At 31.7% G+C, this 17,753-nt stretch overlaps 1 protein-coding gene across 1 annotated transcript in view; it reads right to left on the bottom strand.

The window, feature by feature from the left end:
- LOC143917631 (uncharacterized) overlaps positions 1–11,751 on the bottom strand; it is a 92,656-nt gene extending 80,905 nt beyond the window's left edge. The window contains exon 1 of the mRNA XM_077439210.1: positions 11,279–11,751. Coding sequence (XP_077295336.1) covers positions 11,279–11,320 — 42 coding nt within the window. The 5' untranslated portion in view covers positions 11,321–11,751. The remainder of the gene's footprint in view (positions 1–11,278) is intronic.
- Positions 11,752–17,753: the final 6,002 nt, after the last annotated feature.

The following is a 17,753-nucleotide window of genomic DNA, read 5'->3' as shown; positions in this document are numbered from 1 at the left end:
TTATAGACAGGAAACGGAATTCGTGGGTGAGCAGTATGACAAGAGTTGTGGATATAGTGGATAGATTAAATACATTGAAATGGTAATGGGCGGGCCACTGGACTTGGAATGGACGAAAGGTGGACAAAATACGAAGTGCTAGAATACCCGAGAGAATGCAAAAGGGTAAAAGGAAGACCACAAGGAAGATTGGTAGACGAAATAAGGAAAATCTGTGGAGTGAGATGGATGAGAGTTGCGCAAAATAGAGGAGTAGAAGCGCGTTGGAGAGGCCCTGGAGAATGGCTGTAGATAATGATGATTGTTATTATATTTATTTTATCATTTTAGTAAGCATTTACAATATGGAAACAAATATTAACCCACATATTACTTGTCATCTTCGAAAAAATTCTTACATAAATACATGTATATTTATTTGCGTTACATTTTTGTAATAATTTACTTGTGCAACGACTTCTCGTTAGTCCTGAAAATACATGCAGTGACTTCATCAGTCATTTTTGTCATCTTCGTATCCGATTAAAATTCCGGTTTTCAGTTTGACGGTAATTACACTTCTTTGAGTTTATTCTTCGTCCTCATTCTATACAAAGCTATGCAGTCTCTCACATTCGGAATTATGTATATGTTTTATAAAATAAATATTTTCGAAACTTTGTACCATAAATATATTTATTTCTAGTCAATAAATTGACATCTGGTTTAAACAGTTGACAGGATCAGACAGGCGATAGGTCGAAATCCGGATTGCGTTATAATTTATTGTAAAAATGATTTACCGGATACGAGGCTTATAATAGGTTCAAAACAAATCAACTTATGCAAATTAGTCCACCGACGCATTTTCCAGTTTAATTTCAAGTTCATTGAGTTCATTTATTTACAGATATCAACAATGATAAACAATCGCAAATCGGACGTCTAACTATGTAGATCAGGCTAACTAACTGGTTTTGATCGATATTGCTTTTGGACCGGTGAATCTTTATTACAATCGTATTTTTTTTGATTGCCGACAAAGTGAACCGTATAATTTTACATACAGGTAAGCTTTCATGAAAATGGTTTCATTTAATCTCTGTCTGTTTTATCTGTACTTTTACATAAATGAATGCACGAAACGAACGGACATATCAATCGTCCGTAACATTGTCCCAAGTTTACTCGACAATTTTCTTTATCGACTATTGTTCTCTGTAGAACCTGTATGCGAATCGTCTGTAGGTACCTAGTATTTATAAAAAAAAAATCAATCGTGTTTGTATACAATTGCTATACTTATTGTAATGTTGATCTCAAACAGGATGAAGTGATAATATAATACGCGGTACGTGAAAAAAAAAAAATAAATATAAAAAACGAAACAATTCACGTTTTAACAATAAAGCTTTGTGAAGAATTATCTTTTACACGATCGAACATACGTGGCAAAATCGTACAGAAGGTTTTATAAATTGGAAAATTAACCTTTTGCGCGCGAAAACATACCGTGCACCGTATCGGCATATATCATCATCAACGGCAACGCATTTTGTACGCCCACTTTTACACCAAATCTCTACTCTTAACCGCTTCAGAGCTATAATTCTTCAGATTCGATTCGATTCATTTATGCCTCCATTTACCACTCAGTTTATGAGAGGCAATTTTAGAAGTCAATTTTGCATAATTATTTTATTACATTTGGATTAAAAGCATTTGCTCGGTTATAAATCTTAATATAAAGTATCCAAATATTTTACATTTTTACGCAAACAGAAAGATTTTATTATAACTTTATTTATATTATATTTTTGTAATTTAACTATCCTTTAAATATTTTATTCGTTCCAAATTAGAGGCAAAACCATATTCTAAAGTTCATACAAACATTGCAACATCTGATTTTCTTGGAGAGGCGTCTTTTTGACTGACAATTTACACTTCCACTTTATTATTTAAAAAAAAAAGAACTCAATGTAACCCAAGTTTAATTGTAGATATTTTATTCAAAGATAACAAGACATTTGCCATATTAAGCCAAAACACTATATATCTGAAAAAATTAAGTTAGTCATTTGAAATACTCACAAGAACTTAATATAATAGGTTCAAAATATTATAAATAATACCTTTTTTGTAAAAAAACATAGTTTCAAATAAAACTAGATCATGAAAACGTGATCAGTAATTGACTTGAGTTCGAATCAGTCACAATGTCGAGTTCGAATTTATACTTGATCACAAAACTTCATCTATTGTTCTACGTAAATAAGATAAAGTAAAAAACGTGATCAATGATCGATTCTGAGTTTGAATCAGTCACAATATCGATTTAGAATTTTCGCATGATCACAAAACTTCATCTATTCTTACTTCGTACATACATACATAGATAAAGTAAAAAAATCGCTAAATAATTGAAGATGATGCAATTTCAATGACCAGCACTTTGTGTTTAACATTCGTTCTAAAAGTTACTTCAAAAATATAATGCATTCAAACTTAAATCAAAGATAACTACTCGCATTAACAGATAATTATGATAGTTATTATATTATAATTTCCACTTCTCTTACAGGTCGTGAAAAGTTTTCCTTGAGGAAACAGTTATCATGTGTGGCGTGTTTATGAGTTTGATGTCTATGGAAAAACCTGAATAGGATAAGCTTTACGTACCGACAAGGAAATACCCAAGGGGTAGCCCAGAGGGACTTACAAACTGAAAGACTAATTGAAAAGTCTGATGATCTCACAGACCCAACAGGTGTTGAGTTGCAACAATAGATATAGATGTTATTCTATATCTATGGGTCCAACCCGAAAAAATAAGGGACTGGCAAAAGAAAAGGGTAACCTTCGTTTAGTTGCCTCCGTTTTATTTGAACTTTTTACAATAAGTTTCTATTGAGTTACACGTGCCGTTCACACATTTCAATCATGCAAATCGAATCAATCAGAAATAATGTACCGGCGTAAGTCACCGGTGTCAAAAATCATGTACAAATAAAAATCGAAACATTTTTTTCACCCGCGTCCGTTGTAAACGTTATCGATCGCCGATATAAAACAATCACGTTCAATTATCATCGTATAATAATCATGATTACCTACCGTTGATCATGCATTTTTTTCCATCACCGAACAACCAATCATTTCGCACAGTCCCTTCACCTGGTTATTTATTATTTAATGTACAAAACGAGTTTCGCATTATATGTATGTACACATATCCCACGGTATACAAATATTAAGATCGAAATTAATTTCACTCGAATATCATTAATATTGTTTTATGACAAGCCAAAGATCGGAAACGCCCCAAACATTCAATTAACGGATAATTAATTAAATGTTAATTCGCTATACGAAGGTCGCACGCCTGTCTTCGACATGTTGCAGACTTTCCGCAATAATGCACAATGTTATTAATTTCACCGGAGATGAACATTGTAAAAGATAATGTGTCCTACCTTCAAAATAAAAAATAAAGATCATCAAAAGAGATCAGTATCTATCGAGGATTATTCAATCGTGTTAATCAACGCGCCCGAGAGGATTCTTGATTAATGCATATTTATCTGATTAATAAATCAAATGTCAAGGACGATGGTATATCGATACACATACATACATATACGAGTATGTGTAATATAATAATAAAATATTTATCCGCCGTTTAATTATTATTGTAAAGCCTGACGCACTGAGCTCGGTACAATCTCAAGAAAGTGTGACGAGGCGGGCGTGGTCCAAGGGCGGCCGGACATTATAACCGGCTCAGGTTAACATTTAATACAATTTATATATTATTTATCATAAAATATACCTCGTATGAGTATGCGGATATTGAGAGCGTCGAAATCTGCGTGTTGGTTCGCGTGGAATCCCGTCAAAATTGAGTTGACATTTAGTCGACGCGTATTAGGCATTCCTTTGTGGGAGTCCGATTTAATTTGCGTTTTGTGGAAATTATGCCACGGCAAAAAGGAGTGAGGTCCTCCTGTGGGGTAGAACGCAATCTATCAACTCCTTCTAGGGTTATATCAACCGATAAATTTACCAGTTAATCCAGTTCTCGACGTTTCTTGGCAAACCATTGTGGCACTTTATACGACCTCACGGTCACAATCACAATGTATTATTGCATTTTTTTGTTTTTCGAAAAAAAGTCAACTAAAATGTGCTTTGTGTTTTATAGAGCTTATATATATATATATATATATATATATATATATATATATATATATATATATATATATATTGGGTGGCAGTGTGGCTTAATGTGGTTTAGCACCAAGTGATCAGTGGGTTCGATCCGCTACACTGCTGGTTAGATTTGGGGGTATTTGTGACTCCAAATCGATCGTCTCTTATCAGAGTTTGCCAATTGCATCTGATCATTGTTGAAACATTTCCCAAAATTGGCAAAAAATCATCTTTCCTGTTGTCACAAATCTTCTGTATTTATTGTGTGTATAATTTGTAAAAAATATGTACAAAATCTAAATCCACAAATGTCTCAGTGGATTAATTCTGTAATCAATTAATTAATTAATTGTTATTTCGTGTTCTTCAGCTTCTGGAAATACAGTGATTTATGTAATAATAAAATGCTGCATTGTTTGTAATTAATTGTACAGGAAGGCGCATTGGGGTCTTCCTGTCGAGCCTTCCTGGTATATATGTAAAAATAAATGAATAAATATTATAAATTAGTAGCCAAAACTTTGTGCTAATTTTTCCCATATCACTATGTAACCAAACTAATAAGTAATATGAAATAAATATGCTAAGTGTAGAAAATTTAAAATATGAATCAAATACCTATTGTATTGTTTTATACTAGATAGATCTTTTTAACAAATTAAAAATCGGCAACAATGATACTTTTATCAATGATATTTTTATTAACCGGAAGTGATCGCTTATATAAAAAGCCAAATTGTTTGTTTCATCCATGTTTATTCAGTTTAAAGGTTGAGTTAAGTTCAATTCAATAATATGTATTGCTATATAGAAATGCAAATTACATACATATATCTAATTTAAATATTTATATTAACTTTTTTTCATAAATTCAAATTATTGCACATAATTTTACGTTTCACTAATTTCAATGTTTCACGTATGTATGTATATATGTATGTATGTACATATGTCAAAATCCTATCAACCAATCAATGTAAAAAAATAGGAAAATCATAAACCTTAATAATCTTAAATCAAATTTCGTCCACATTTCCAAATATATATTTGTATAGGTACAAATTATTTAGTATTTAAAAATTATAAAATATTTATATCGAACTCAAATATGAAAATTAAAGTATATATTTTATTACTTACATATGTAAATCATATATGCCATGAAAGGAATATTACCCCAAGGCGACTAATATGGTAAGATTAATTTTGTACATTTTATGAAAATATAATATGAGACATCTATAGACAATCAACAAAATTTTGATAAACAGAAAATTTACGAGAAATGCATTATGTAGGTAGCATTTTATAAGATTCAACAAATTCGAGATTCTAATAGCTCAAATGAGAAAAAGTGAGGTGGAAGATACCGATTTATTGGATTCGCCACATAAATTGAGCTAGAAAAATCGAAAAAAAAACAGAAAACGGTTGATCTGTGTTTAATAACTTCAAGATCTCGCCAGCAGCGTATTTGGCCGGGACTTGAGCCCACGACCTCTCTACTAGTATGAAATGGCTCTACCAGTGCACTAGTCTGTAGCTATGTATATGTATATAATACACTATATTTCGGTATTTTTAATTTAAACCTTAGACGGTTCTTGCCCAAAGCCAAAGAAAAATTAGGGCGAAAATACACAGCGGTGCACGTGGCACGTGGTTTTTTTAGATACTTTTAAATATGCGAATAAAATGGGCCGTGTCTTGCACATATTCATGGAACGCCCGGCATGACCCGCCCCAAAACTACCCTCTGAAGTGTTTTCGGTAAAATTGTATCCTTGCTTGACAGTGATCGATAACGGTGTATCCCATATTTTAAGAAATATAGGAGACCACCCACAGCGGGGAGCCATGCACATGGTGTGCCGTTCATCGCTGTGTGTTTTCGCCCTCAAGCCACCCGAGAAATACTGAGCGATTCGTCTAGTCTATAAATGTAAATAAAATGCAAATCTACAGTTTTTTTAATTGAAAATCACCAAATTTGAAATACTTTCTGATCTCAATTAGAAATTGTAGCTCGGAGTGACACAAAATTTCAAACTTTCGCTCGCTTGAGCAACGCCGGGCGATTCGTCTATATTTCTTATAGCCAGCAGCATAGCTCGGTCGTTAAGCTTCTGCCTAACATCGAGAGGTGCCGGGATCGATCCCATGAGCTGACCTCGATTGAAAAGAATTTTAGAAAGAAAGAAAGAGTATATCTGGAGTGCTGCAGGTCAGACCTGGATATTTGTGACTTCAGGTCGATAGTTTCCTATCAGAGTTTGCCAATTTCTCTGATTTCAATGTTAAAACCGTTTCCGATTAAAATTTTCTGAAGACCTTCCTACCTACTAAGTCGCCACTATTTGATTATGATTAATGTACAATAAAATTTATGTACAATTCATAGATGTCTCGTTGATTTGCGAGTTTTTCAGTGTCTCGTAATTCAGCGACTTGTGTAATTAAAATGCTGCATTGTTTGTAATTGGCCAGAAAGGCGCATTGGGGGTTTATCTGTAAGGCCTTCCTGGTATAAAATGTAATAAAAAAAAAAAATGTCATGAAATAATCTAGACCCTATATCGGCTCATAAGTTCCCAACATCCAGTCAATACAATTAAATCGTAAACCAATTTTTATCGGTACGAAATCGATTTCAATTAATTAATTCATCAGTTTATTATAGGTTTTTCAAGTAATAAAAAATCAAACCGCTCTTTTTAAATATACGTCCAATATAAAACCCATTTTATTTAATAGCAACATTTTCTCGCAAATAACCCTTAATTTTCAACTGACATTCAAAACCAATGCAACGGACATCTCGCTCGGTTGCTTCGCCATCTCATTAGGATGCATGAATTCCTTCGTACACACAATAATGATACTTCCAACGCAACATCCTAAAGTGTTTTTGCGAGATCTTCTCACAAAAGCTTTCGCATTTAACTCTATTGGACAATTTACATACATTGTATTCTGCCAACATTTAACATTTGCTGCCAGTCAAATGCGTCAGCGATCTTGTTTGCATTCGAGCATTGCGGGTGGGTATTTAAATGCGGCGCAATTTGCATGCAGATCGTGTGATGATTTAAGGTCGGGATTTTCATCTCTAATCGTCCGTGATGAATGGGATCGAACGAGATGATCGAGATTTATCGCCTGTATGTAAAACGCGCATCTGGTACAAGTTCAAAGCGCGCATTCTCTATTCAATAAGGAGACTGTCTCTGTTCGATTATATAACATTTGCATTGAAACAAGGTTAGTTGAAATAATAATAATGGAACGAAACGAGAGTGCATTCTATTATAATGTGCGAACTATAACCTATAAAAGCGTTGACATTCAAACTTACGATTAATGAAATTGTTGTATTAAAACGCCGTTTACATTTATCTAGTAATGTCAAATGAAAGTTTTTATTCGGTTGCTTGAGATGATCGAATTTGCAATAAATTTGAATTATTATGACAAAAGCTTATCGTTGATTGAATCAATGAGTTACTACTATTTTAATTTATATTTTATTTTATTTTTATACAGATGTATACCAGGAAGGCCTAACCCAAATGCGCCTTCCTAGACAATTAATTACAAACATTGCAGCATTTTTATCACATAAATCGCTGTATTTCGAGAGGCGAAGTTCGAGAGAACACGAAGTTAACAATTACTTAATTAATTAATTAATTAATTAATTGATTAATAGAGACATCTATGGATTTAGACATCTATGCACTTGTACGTAAATTTTAACAAATTATCTATTTGAAGAAATGAATATTCCTTTCCCTGTATTATAATGTTTTAATTTAATTTTACATAGATATACATATATCAGGAAGGCCTAACAGAAAAACCTAAATGCGCCTTCCTAGACAATTAATTACAAACATTGCAGCATTTTTTATCACATAAATCGCTGTATTTCGAGAGACTGAAGAACACAAAGTTAACAATTAATTAATCCATCATCTATGGATTTAGACTTTACATATTGTACATAAATCAAATTCAGATATTTGTGACAGCAAGTTGGATGACTTTTGCCAATTTGAGGAACCGTTTCAACAATGAATTCAGATAAATTGGCAAACTCTGAAAGGGAAACGATTAAAGATTAGCACGGGATCGAACCTCTCGGCGCTAAACATAAATGCAACCACCGAGCCATACTGCTGGCTATCTATATTTACATATAAAAGGACGGGTTTATTTATATCTTTGAATATCGCCTTAGGCGAAAATTCCATACAACGAATCTCTGACAAGTTTGCTTACGTATGTACATATCTTTGAACAAAGCAAGATGCTACCAAGAATCTTATTATTTTTTTCAATTTAATAAAAACCAGAATATCAAATGAGTATCATAATGAAGCCGTGTTAGTAAGAAAGTTTCTAATATATATAAAAATGGCAAAAGTCCAATTTTCAGTTCCAAAAAGATTATTTATGTTGACTTAATTCACAAATTTTATTTTAATTCGGTTTTTCCAGAATCTCGGAAAAGCAGAATAAACGTATTAAAGGCCACCAGTATTTTTAAATAGTGTTAAATGTAAAACATTGTATTTAATGTTTGGCGAAATATTTCTCGAAATGAAGAAAAGTGGACTTTTGCCGCTTTCAAATACATACATATATGCACGTATTTAGCAATCTGTAAAAATTGATTTTTGACGCTTGTACTATTTTTTAATATTTTTAATATTAGACCAAGTTAAAATATACGACAGTCGCTCTTCGTGTGCTAAATTGATTTCATTTATATTACCTTTCAAAATACTAAACTTTCAATACGGAAACATGGATAAAAATTCCACACCCATTGAGCGCTCAGCTAGCAACAATAAAAAAATTCACTTTGTTCAGAAACATTGTCAATATCTACTATCACATACACGTAAAACCTGAAACAGCATTTTCAACATATCAAAAGAGGTTTTTTGCAGACGTAAAACAATAAAAAAAGAAAAATTTAAAACTTTTTTCATATTAATGTGGAGGAATCTTATTTTGACACGTTGAAATTTTAACAGCTATTTGCTTCTGTATTTTTATTTTAAAAAAAATATATACATATTATTAGTAATAAGGAAATTCTGATTATTTATGAGGTAAATATTTCGACCTTGACCCGCAGGTAAACCGTGCAAAAAAACCAATGCATTTTTGATTCGATGCGGATAACCGCATTTGAAATGCAGTTCCGGCATGTAAATCACTCGAATGTTTCATTTCAAAACAATGCATTAAACAGAACATCATTAGCGTTAAATTTATCACCGATTTTACTACGAAATATTTTAATATCATAATACAGCATGAGTTTTTTTTATATAAGTTCAATTCAAATAGTAAATCAGTAAAGATTGCATAATTTCTTTTGTTAGCTGTCACTAATTTAACTTCATAACTAAGCCGATTATTGTCACGAACTGGGTTAAATATTGCTTTATATGCATGCATTTAGAGTTTCTTATCGCTGACGTAAATTATTCAAAATTGTACGATTTCATAATTGATACGCGTTGTCTGCGAAACTTTCAAAACGTACAACAAAATGGATGACATTATCATAAGCGATCTTTAATCTGATATATTTATTATTCGACGCGCTATAGTCGGATTCAAATCATCAATTAAAACCCTGTCATTAATAGAAAGGTCGAAAAACTAGTCAGGATAACGTCAAACTTGCACACTTGATGTAAGAATTAAATTTGAACGGCCTTCAACTTAACCGTTGTCTCTATATATCGCAGACTGATACAGTTCTACGCAAAAAAACGTATGCAGATTTAACAAAAAAAAAATCTTTTTAATTCGAGATGGATATAAATTGCAATCTGAAGCCGTTTGATCCACCTACGATTAGTGTTTCATTTATTTTTTTCTTTTTCAATCCTACACACTCTTCCGAAGTTATGAATTACGACGTGATCCCCATTTGTCTTACTTTAAATACACTTTTAAGCTATTGCTTCAGATTTTATCGTCAATAGATACGTTGTTTTTGAATTGGAATTGTTTAAAAAAGCTATACGTGCTATTAGTGATAATCCAATCGAATGTCAATCAAAATTACACGTTAGTTTTGCAGCAATCACATACTTAGTTGACAACGTTTTGCTATTGGCTCAATGTCATGCAAATCCTTTCTCCTAAAACGCAATGTCTCGTTATTTGCTTGTAATATCTGTACTCGTTGGTGATTTTTTTTCTGCATCAATTGACATTTGATATAGGGTCATTATTAAGGACGAAGGTTGGCCTTAATAGCTACGTACGTATGTCTTATTTCAGACCGAAATCGTCTTATTTTATTTTTAAACTTATCTGAAACGGTGTGTAATTTAAACGAAACGCTTAAGTCCAACTGGCAAGAAAATTATACGATTCAATACAATCACTGTGATTATTTCAAAATGTAACATGAATTATTTCACTTCAAAACTGCAATTGTAAACAACGTTAAGTGTACGCGATTGTTATCATATTTGATTGTGTTTAAAGTTAGGTTAAGTTCGTTTACGTATTATATAACATACCTTATAAATTCTAACATGCTTTTAAATATCTACAAATTTAAAAAAAGACAACTTTTTACATCCTTATAGAAGATCATTTTATAAGGTATTAAATTTCACATCTAATCTAGGGCATTGCTGTCACTTTTGATTAGATTTAGGTTAGATTAAGTTCTTTTTTATATTATAAAATACAATACAACGCCTATGTTTGTTTTATAATATATACTAACATGTTTTTAAAGGTCTTCCAATTAAAAACAAAACAAGGATAAAGACGGTACGAGTCTAATGCAGTGCATTTAAATTGGCTTGACATTTGATCGAGAAAAAAAACCCGAGACCATAAATAATATCGAGAGCGTATCATAAATAATACAAACTTAAAAATTGCATCATCTAAACAGTGCAAAACCTGCGTACGATTCGCATGATAACATTTCAAATGCATTGCGTTGCACCGGTGCGATACGGTCATAAGTAAAAGGCTGTAAACGTAGGCGTATCGAAACTTACAATACATAATGATGTAATAATATTAGCAAAGTACTTACAGCAGTGATAAGTACTGTGATCACAGCCTCTTTAGAGGGCATCGCTGCAAGTTAGCTGCACCTGAAGCGAGGCGCCCAATTTCCCACTATCAGACGATTTTCCTCTCCTGAGAGGCGTTCATTTTCGACACTAGAGACACTGGACGATTGAACATGTATGAAATTTGACGTGTTTTTGATGTATGTATATGTGTGTATAGATTTCAATAACACTCAAATTCGTTTCACTTGTCGAAGCACTTGTCGGGTCGATTTCGCGGAAAAGTCGTGGACTAAAACGCGCTAAGTGTACTGGGGAGGGGGTGTGAGTTTTCCCCGGTCCACTTCCGCGCGTCACTTCCAGACTTCCGGTGTGACTGGAGCGTTTCCGGCGAGGCGCGTGCCCTCACCAACGCTCTACGTTCGCGACTGCGAGCTGTTGAGCAAGACACTGCCTTATACACTGCAATGCCGCTCTTACCACTGTTGCTATTGTCGGTCGGTCGCTCTAGCAGCGGCCGTCGACGATGATGATGATGATGATGATGATGATGATTGCGGCCGTTATCGGTCGTGCGCCCCCGGATGTATGAGTCGTGATGTACGAAGATTTTCCCGTTGAGTTTTCCGACAGGGCGCGTACCGCATCCGGTCGGTATCCCTGGTCAAAAACCCCCTGGACAATAACCCCCGTACAAATATCCCCCCGCCAAGGATACAAATATTATATTTTTGATTTTAAATACTTTTTATTATTACTAAATTATGTTCACAATACATCTTATATCTATTTGAATAGCTACTGATCTACTGATCATTTTCTATTTTACAATTTTAATTAAAATAGATTGGACAGATTGGAGCGCATCCGGAAAAGATTCTTGAGGTACATCGGTAGCCGTTTTGGATCTGTCACCGTTTAGGTGTCAACATCTGCTTCCACTTGCCAAAAGGAGGGAATATAGCTGATATCTTAACAACTTTGAACATCCTCTACGACTCGATTGACTGTCCTCATTTATTGAGTAGACTATCATTGCGTGTGCCTAATATGTAGAACGACCAGGTGTAATGAGCTCCTTTACGTCCCTAATATATTTTCTAATATTATGAAAGAAGCTCATTTTTACATACCTCCTTTAGGTTTCACATGGCTTTCGTGTCAGTGGTCATTTTTATCTCTTATCCGATCGTTTTCATACTTTGCCATATTGCTCATTTTGGTCATCAACATACGTTAATGTATCGTCTGCCATTACGTTGGAGATAAAATATCGTATACAATGCGGAACAAATATCCAGAATCTCGGATACGGTGACGTTTATGACGGTACGTAAGGCTACCATAATCTATCTTCAACCTTTTCGCCTTGATATGCTATTTCAGATTTTAATTGTTTAAACGCCTATAATTCACTCTATATTTTATAAAATTTGCTCTATAGGTTCTCGTTATCTCTAATATTTAAATATTTATAGTTTTATTCTGACGTGCAAGCTCCACTATCAATACACTCATTTCTACCAATTGTGATTTTGATATTATTAAATATTAATACAGACCAAGCTAGAGTGATTGTTGCGAATTTGTTTTTTGATGCTTAACATTGTTGTAAATTGGTAATTGTGATTGTGAATTTTTATTATATTATTATTTTATTATATTGTTATTTTTAATATTTTTTATTTTTATGTTTTTTCTAATTATCTTACTTTATTGTTATTTTTATTTTTTATTTTTTAATGTTTAAATTCTCTTTTTCTTTCACTTATATGCGAAAATTTTTAAAATGGTTTTTCTTTTAATAATTTTTTTTTTGTTATCAATTTTGTAATTTAATAAAACTATAAATTTTCCTAACAAAATAAAAAAAAAATCTATCTTATTAGCTACTGATCTACTGATCATTTTCTATTTTACAATATTAATTTAATTTTGTTAATAATCATAGTATTATATTGTTCTAATGTTAATGTAAAGCATAATAAGAAAAAGAGCTCAAAAAACTATTTACAATTCTTATAAATGCTCATAATAAATCTAATACATAATATTAATTAAAGACTCTCTTAAGTCGACGATTTAAATTATATAAAATTGACAGTATCTTTAGAAAAAAGTCAGTATCAATGCTAAGTTATTTCAGCCAGAAAAATACGAGTTCAGAAATGTAGATATTAATAATACATGGTTCGGTGATTATTGGTCACAAAGCGCTCGCCCAAAAGTAACTAAAATCTCTATAACGGAATATCTGACAGCCAAAAAGTCAATCATACTAACGATAACTATCATACTAACGAGAACTTGAGAGCCAAATATTCCGTATTCGCGATTTTCAAGGCAAAAATTGTCTTTTGGGCGATCTCAGTGTGACTAATAATCCAATAACCATAACACATATATCGGATTCTTTATAAATAATCAATAATCAATAATAAAAAATCAGTAATCAATAATAATAAATTAAAATACACATAACTCCAAAATCAATTGTATTTTGATCTGTTTTTCTTTTTCTCGATTTTAAAAATTCCATCATGGATAGTCTAAAAATATTTAAAATATAATAATAATAATATAAAAATAATATATATTTCTATATTTATGTGTATACATATGTATATTGGTATACAATGAAAACCCATTATATATGATACTATCGCGTAATTAACCATAGTGTAACTTAATGGTTGAGAAATTGTTTGTGGCAAGATTTTGACGATTGTAATTTAAATATCCAGATCGACCATTTCCTGTTAGATTGACGTCTTAATTAAAAAAGTTCAAAATAGGGTATTGCGTACAATTTTGAATGTGAGGAAACGTAAGAATGTTAAGAGTATTTTAGATGAATTGAAATGGTTGGATATTAGAAATAGTCTAAAAGTAAGCATTTTGAAATTTGTATATAAGCTTAGTAATAATAAATTACAGAGATATTTTAACAATAACATAATTAGGAATAGATATATGCATAATAATAAACCCAGAAATAGGAATAAATTAACTATAGGTAGAGTTAAGAAAGGGTGTTTTCCACAGAGGTGTTCAAATATATGTACATATAGTGCCCTTCCTGAAAACATTAGAGGTGTTAATAACATTGGTACCTTCTTGAAGGGTGTTAATGGATACCTCTGTGGATAGTATAAATAGTATGCATTAATTTTAATACCAATTTATGTATTGTATATTGTTAACAGACCATTAAAATCCATTCGATGACAGTATCGCGTAATTAACCATAGTGTACATATATTACTGGTTGAGCAATTGTTGGTCGTGATCTTATTCGACAAACTTATTCGATTCTGTTAATATCTTGGATGATTGAATTTAAACACCCAAATTGGACATCTCCTGTTAGATTTTGCCAATAAGTATCTGACAGTAATTATTGAAACATCAAACCAAAAATTAAATCCCTCCAAAGTCATCAAAATACAACGAAAATCCATGAACTGTCAATATTGCAAAATCAAACACAGCTTTGGTTGTTCAAATATCAGCCGAAGTCGAATAATTTATCCTACATACATATATCTAAGATGATTTTTCTGGCAAGATTATTTTAATTTAAAAATCAAAAAAGGTTTTACTGGTACAATAATTGTTGATTCATAAACCAAAAATCAAATTCAACCTCCAAAATCATCAATCTAATCACGCTCTCCATTCTTTCTCCTTCAGAAGGGAAAATAACTAAAGTAAAGGTACTACTTCCGGTTGAAGTAAAAATATTAGGATATAAAATTTATAATTTATATTACATGTAAAAAAAATTTCAGTCTGAATCGGTTGGCGGCTTGGGAGATAATTGAATTCAAAAACTTAAGAGGACACCTATAAGAAGAGGTACCATTTCCGATATCGATAAGAATTTCAGTAACCGATGCTAAGTTTCTGTTTGATAGGACGAACGGTGTTCAAAAACTTATATAGACCATGAAAACGTGATCAGTGATCGATTCTGATTTCGATTTAGTCAAAATCTCGAGTTCGAATTTTCGCAAGATCACAAAACTGCATCTATTGCTTCTACGTACATAGATAAAGTAAATAGATAAACACTAGAGATGAAAACCTTTTTCGAGAACATTTTACTACGAGGCAAATACTACAATTTTTTATATGCCGCGTATTCATTGAAAATAAAAAGTGAAAATAGTTGTATATTTTTGTACTTTAACGTCACAATTTTTTGTTTGAAGTTTTGATATATTTTTTATTTAACTTAACTGAATACAAATTTTAATATAATCTAAACACACTCACTTTAAAAGACTTCAACCCTGGTATATTCATTTCTGATACCATTTAAAATGCACTGCGATTAGAATCGACACATTTTCTTGTACCATGTTCAAATACTACGCACACATTTGAGTAATTCTGCAATTCTGTAAAAGATTCAAATTACAAAATATTTTGACAATTGCAGCTTATTTTTAAAAAGCCTCGTTTGCATTTTATATAAATTTGTTTTTACATTGTACAATAAGTCATATAGTTAAAGCATCATTTTAGCATAAATACTACTTACATATGTATGTCCAATTTCCGTCAAAATAATAACACTTTCAACTTTGACGAGTTTCAGTTTTGATAACAATTCTAATTTTGTAAATAATATAAAGTAAAAGATAAATATTAAATATTAAAAATAGTGCTAAAAAGTTTTTGGTCATCTGATTTTATATATGTATATGTAATAGAATATGTTTGACGTGTTCCTGATTGAGTTATTTGTGCGTACAGTTCCTCCAATTATAGCACGTCAATCAATAGACAATAATTTGCTATTGTAGTGAACATATATTTATAAATTCACATCCCTTTGTCGTGGTGCGATAAACAAGGTTCTCTTTTGAAATGCATTGTAATTATAATAATTGAAGTATAGAGCGAATTCGTTAAGTGGGGATAAAATTCCGACATACCTATCAATTGCGGCGATTTTGTTTTTGTGCGTGATTTTTTACTCTTTATATTTTAGATCTGTGTTTCCCAAAACATACATATGTAGATACGCTATTTTACATTCACTAGCATTGATAATTTTATTTATTTATTTAATATACTTGAGGGAGGAGGCAAAGACGAAAGACCCAAGGAGTTTGATTTATACATATATGTAAATTAAATTTGAAAATAAGTAAAATATATTCAAAATGACAATATGTATTAAAATAAAAATAAGAGAGAAAAAAAGTAAACAAGAAACAGAAATACGAAATTGGGAAAGAAGAATAACAGTAATCCTTTAAGTTTAAAAAATGCATTCAAGCTTATTCTTAAAAACATTAAGGTTACCAGAAATTACAATTTCATTGGGAAGACTATTCCAAACTGAAACCACTCATACTACATAATGATTATTTAGTATTTTAAAGACTTCGATTAAGTCGCCTCTTATTCTTCTCGTCTCCAGTGTAGTGAGATTCATTCTTTTCAATCTTTCGTTATAAGAAAGTGACTTAAGTTCAGAAGGAATCTTTCTAATTCTCCTTTGTACCCTTTCGATACATATAACATATTTTTTGAAATGAGGATTCCATATTCTAAAAGCGTATTTTAGTTTAGGTACGATAAAAGTTTTATACTATGTATATTTTTGATAATATAGTTAATTTCTGAAAATTGACTACACGTTTTATTACATACAAAAATGAGTAACATTTATTCACATTATATTATAGTTAATATGAGAGGACCATTTTAGGTCGCAAGTGGTGATGATACCTAGGTCTATAGATAATTGATGTTGAACGCAATTGATGAAATGGTTGTTTATTTTGTAGGAAAGACTAATTGAATTCGAATTAATATTTGTTCGCATACCAATTAAATTCAAGCTTAACTGTACACCTAACATTCAATCTTAATTGAACCCATTAAGAATAGTTTTGTAATGGGATAAAATATCTGATCTGAAAATCTATTATGTGTCATATTTTTGATGAAAAATTGGGTACTATTTATCGGTGTATTTAAAAAAATAGCTTTGTTCCCTAGAACGAATCATTTGCGCATTTAATAAATACAAGTCTGTAACCGAGAGTTGGCGCGTTCTCGTACTCACATAAAAGCGCGCGAAAGAGACACAGCGTTCAAATAACTATACACCTGTTCAAAGACAATATACGAGCGTATTTGTTCGCGCCAACTCTCGGTAACAGACCTATACATTTCTGTTACGCAAAAAATGTTACATTGAGCAATATTTTGAATGCAGTATGAATTTTTAAAAAAATATTTCGATTATTTAATAATAAACAAAAGTGCGCAGTTATAGTTAGGATTGAAAAACTACCATGATTTCAACTACAACAGATTTGAAGTTAATTCACAAATTCTTAACTCGTTATTAAGACTAAAGAACATGTATGTATGTATATGGTTGCCGGTTGAGACGTTACGAATCCTATATGTGAGATCTTTGATGCGCAGCGTTAATGCGCATTTAATCCATTTTAGGTTGCTTTATATTTT

This window comes from Arctopsyche grandis, chromosome 10 (assembly GCF_051622035.1).
Source record: "Arctopsyche grandis isolate Sample6627 chromosome 10, ASM5162203v2, whole genome shotgun sequence".
Classification (NCBI taxonomy): domain Eukaryota; kingdom Metazoa; phylum Arthropoda; class Insecta; order Trichoptera; family Hydropsychidae; genus Arctopsyche; species Arctopsyche grandis.
Note: the sequence above shows the minus strand (reverse complement) of the source record. Positions and strands in the feature narration are given on the sequence as shown.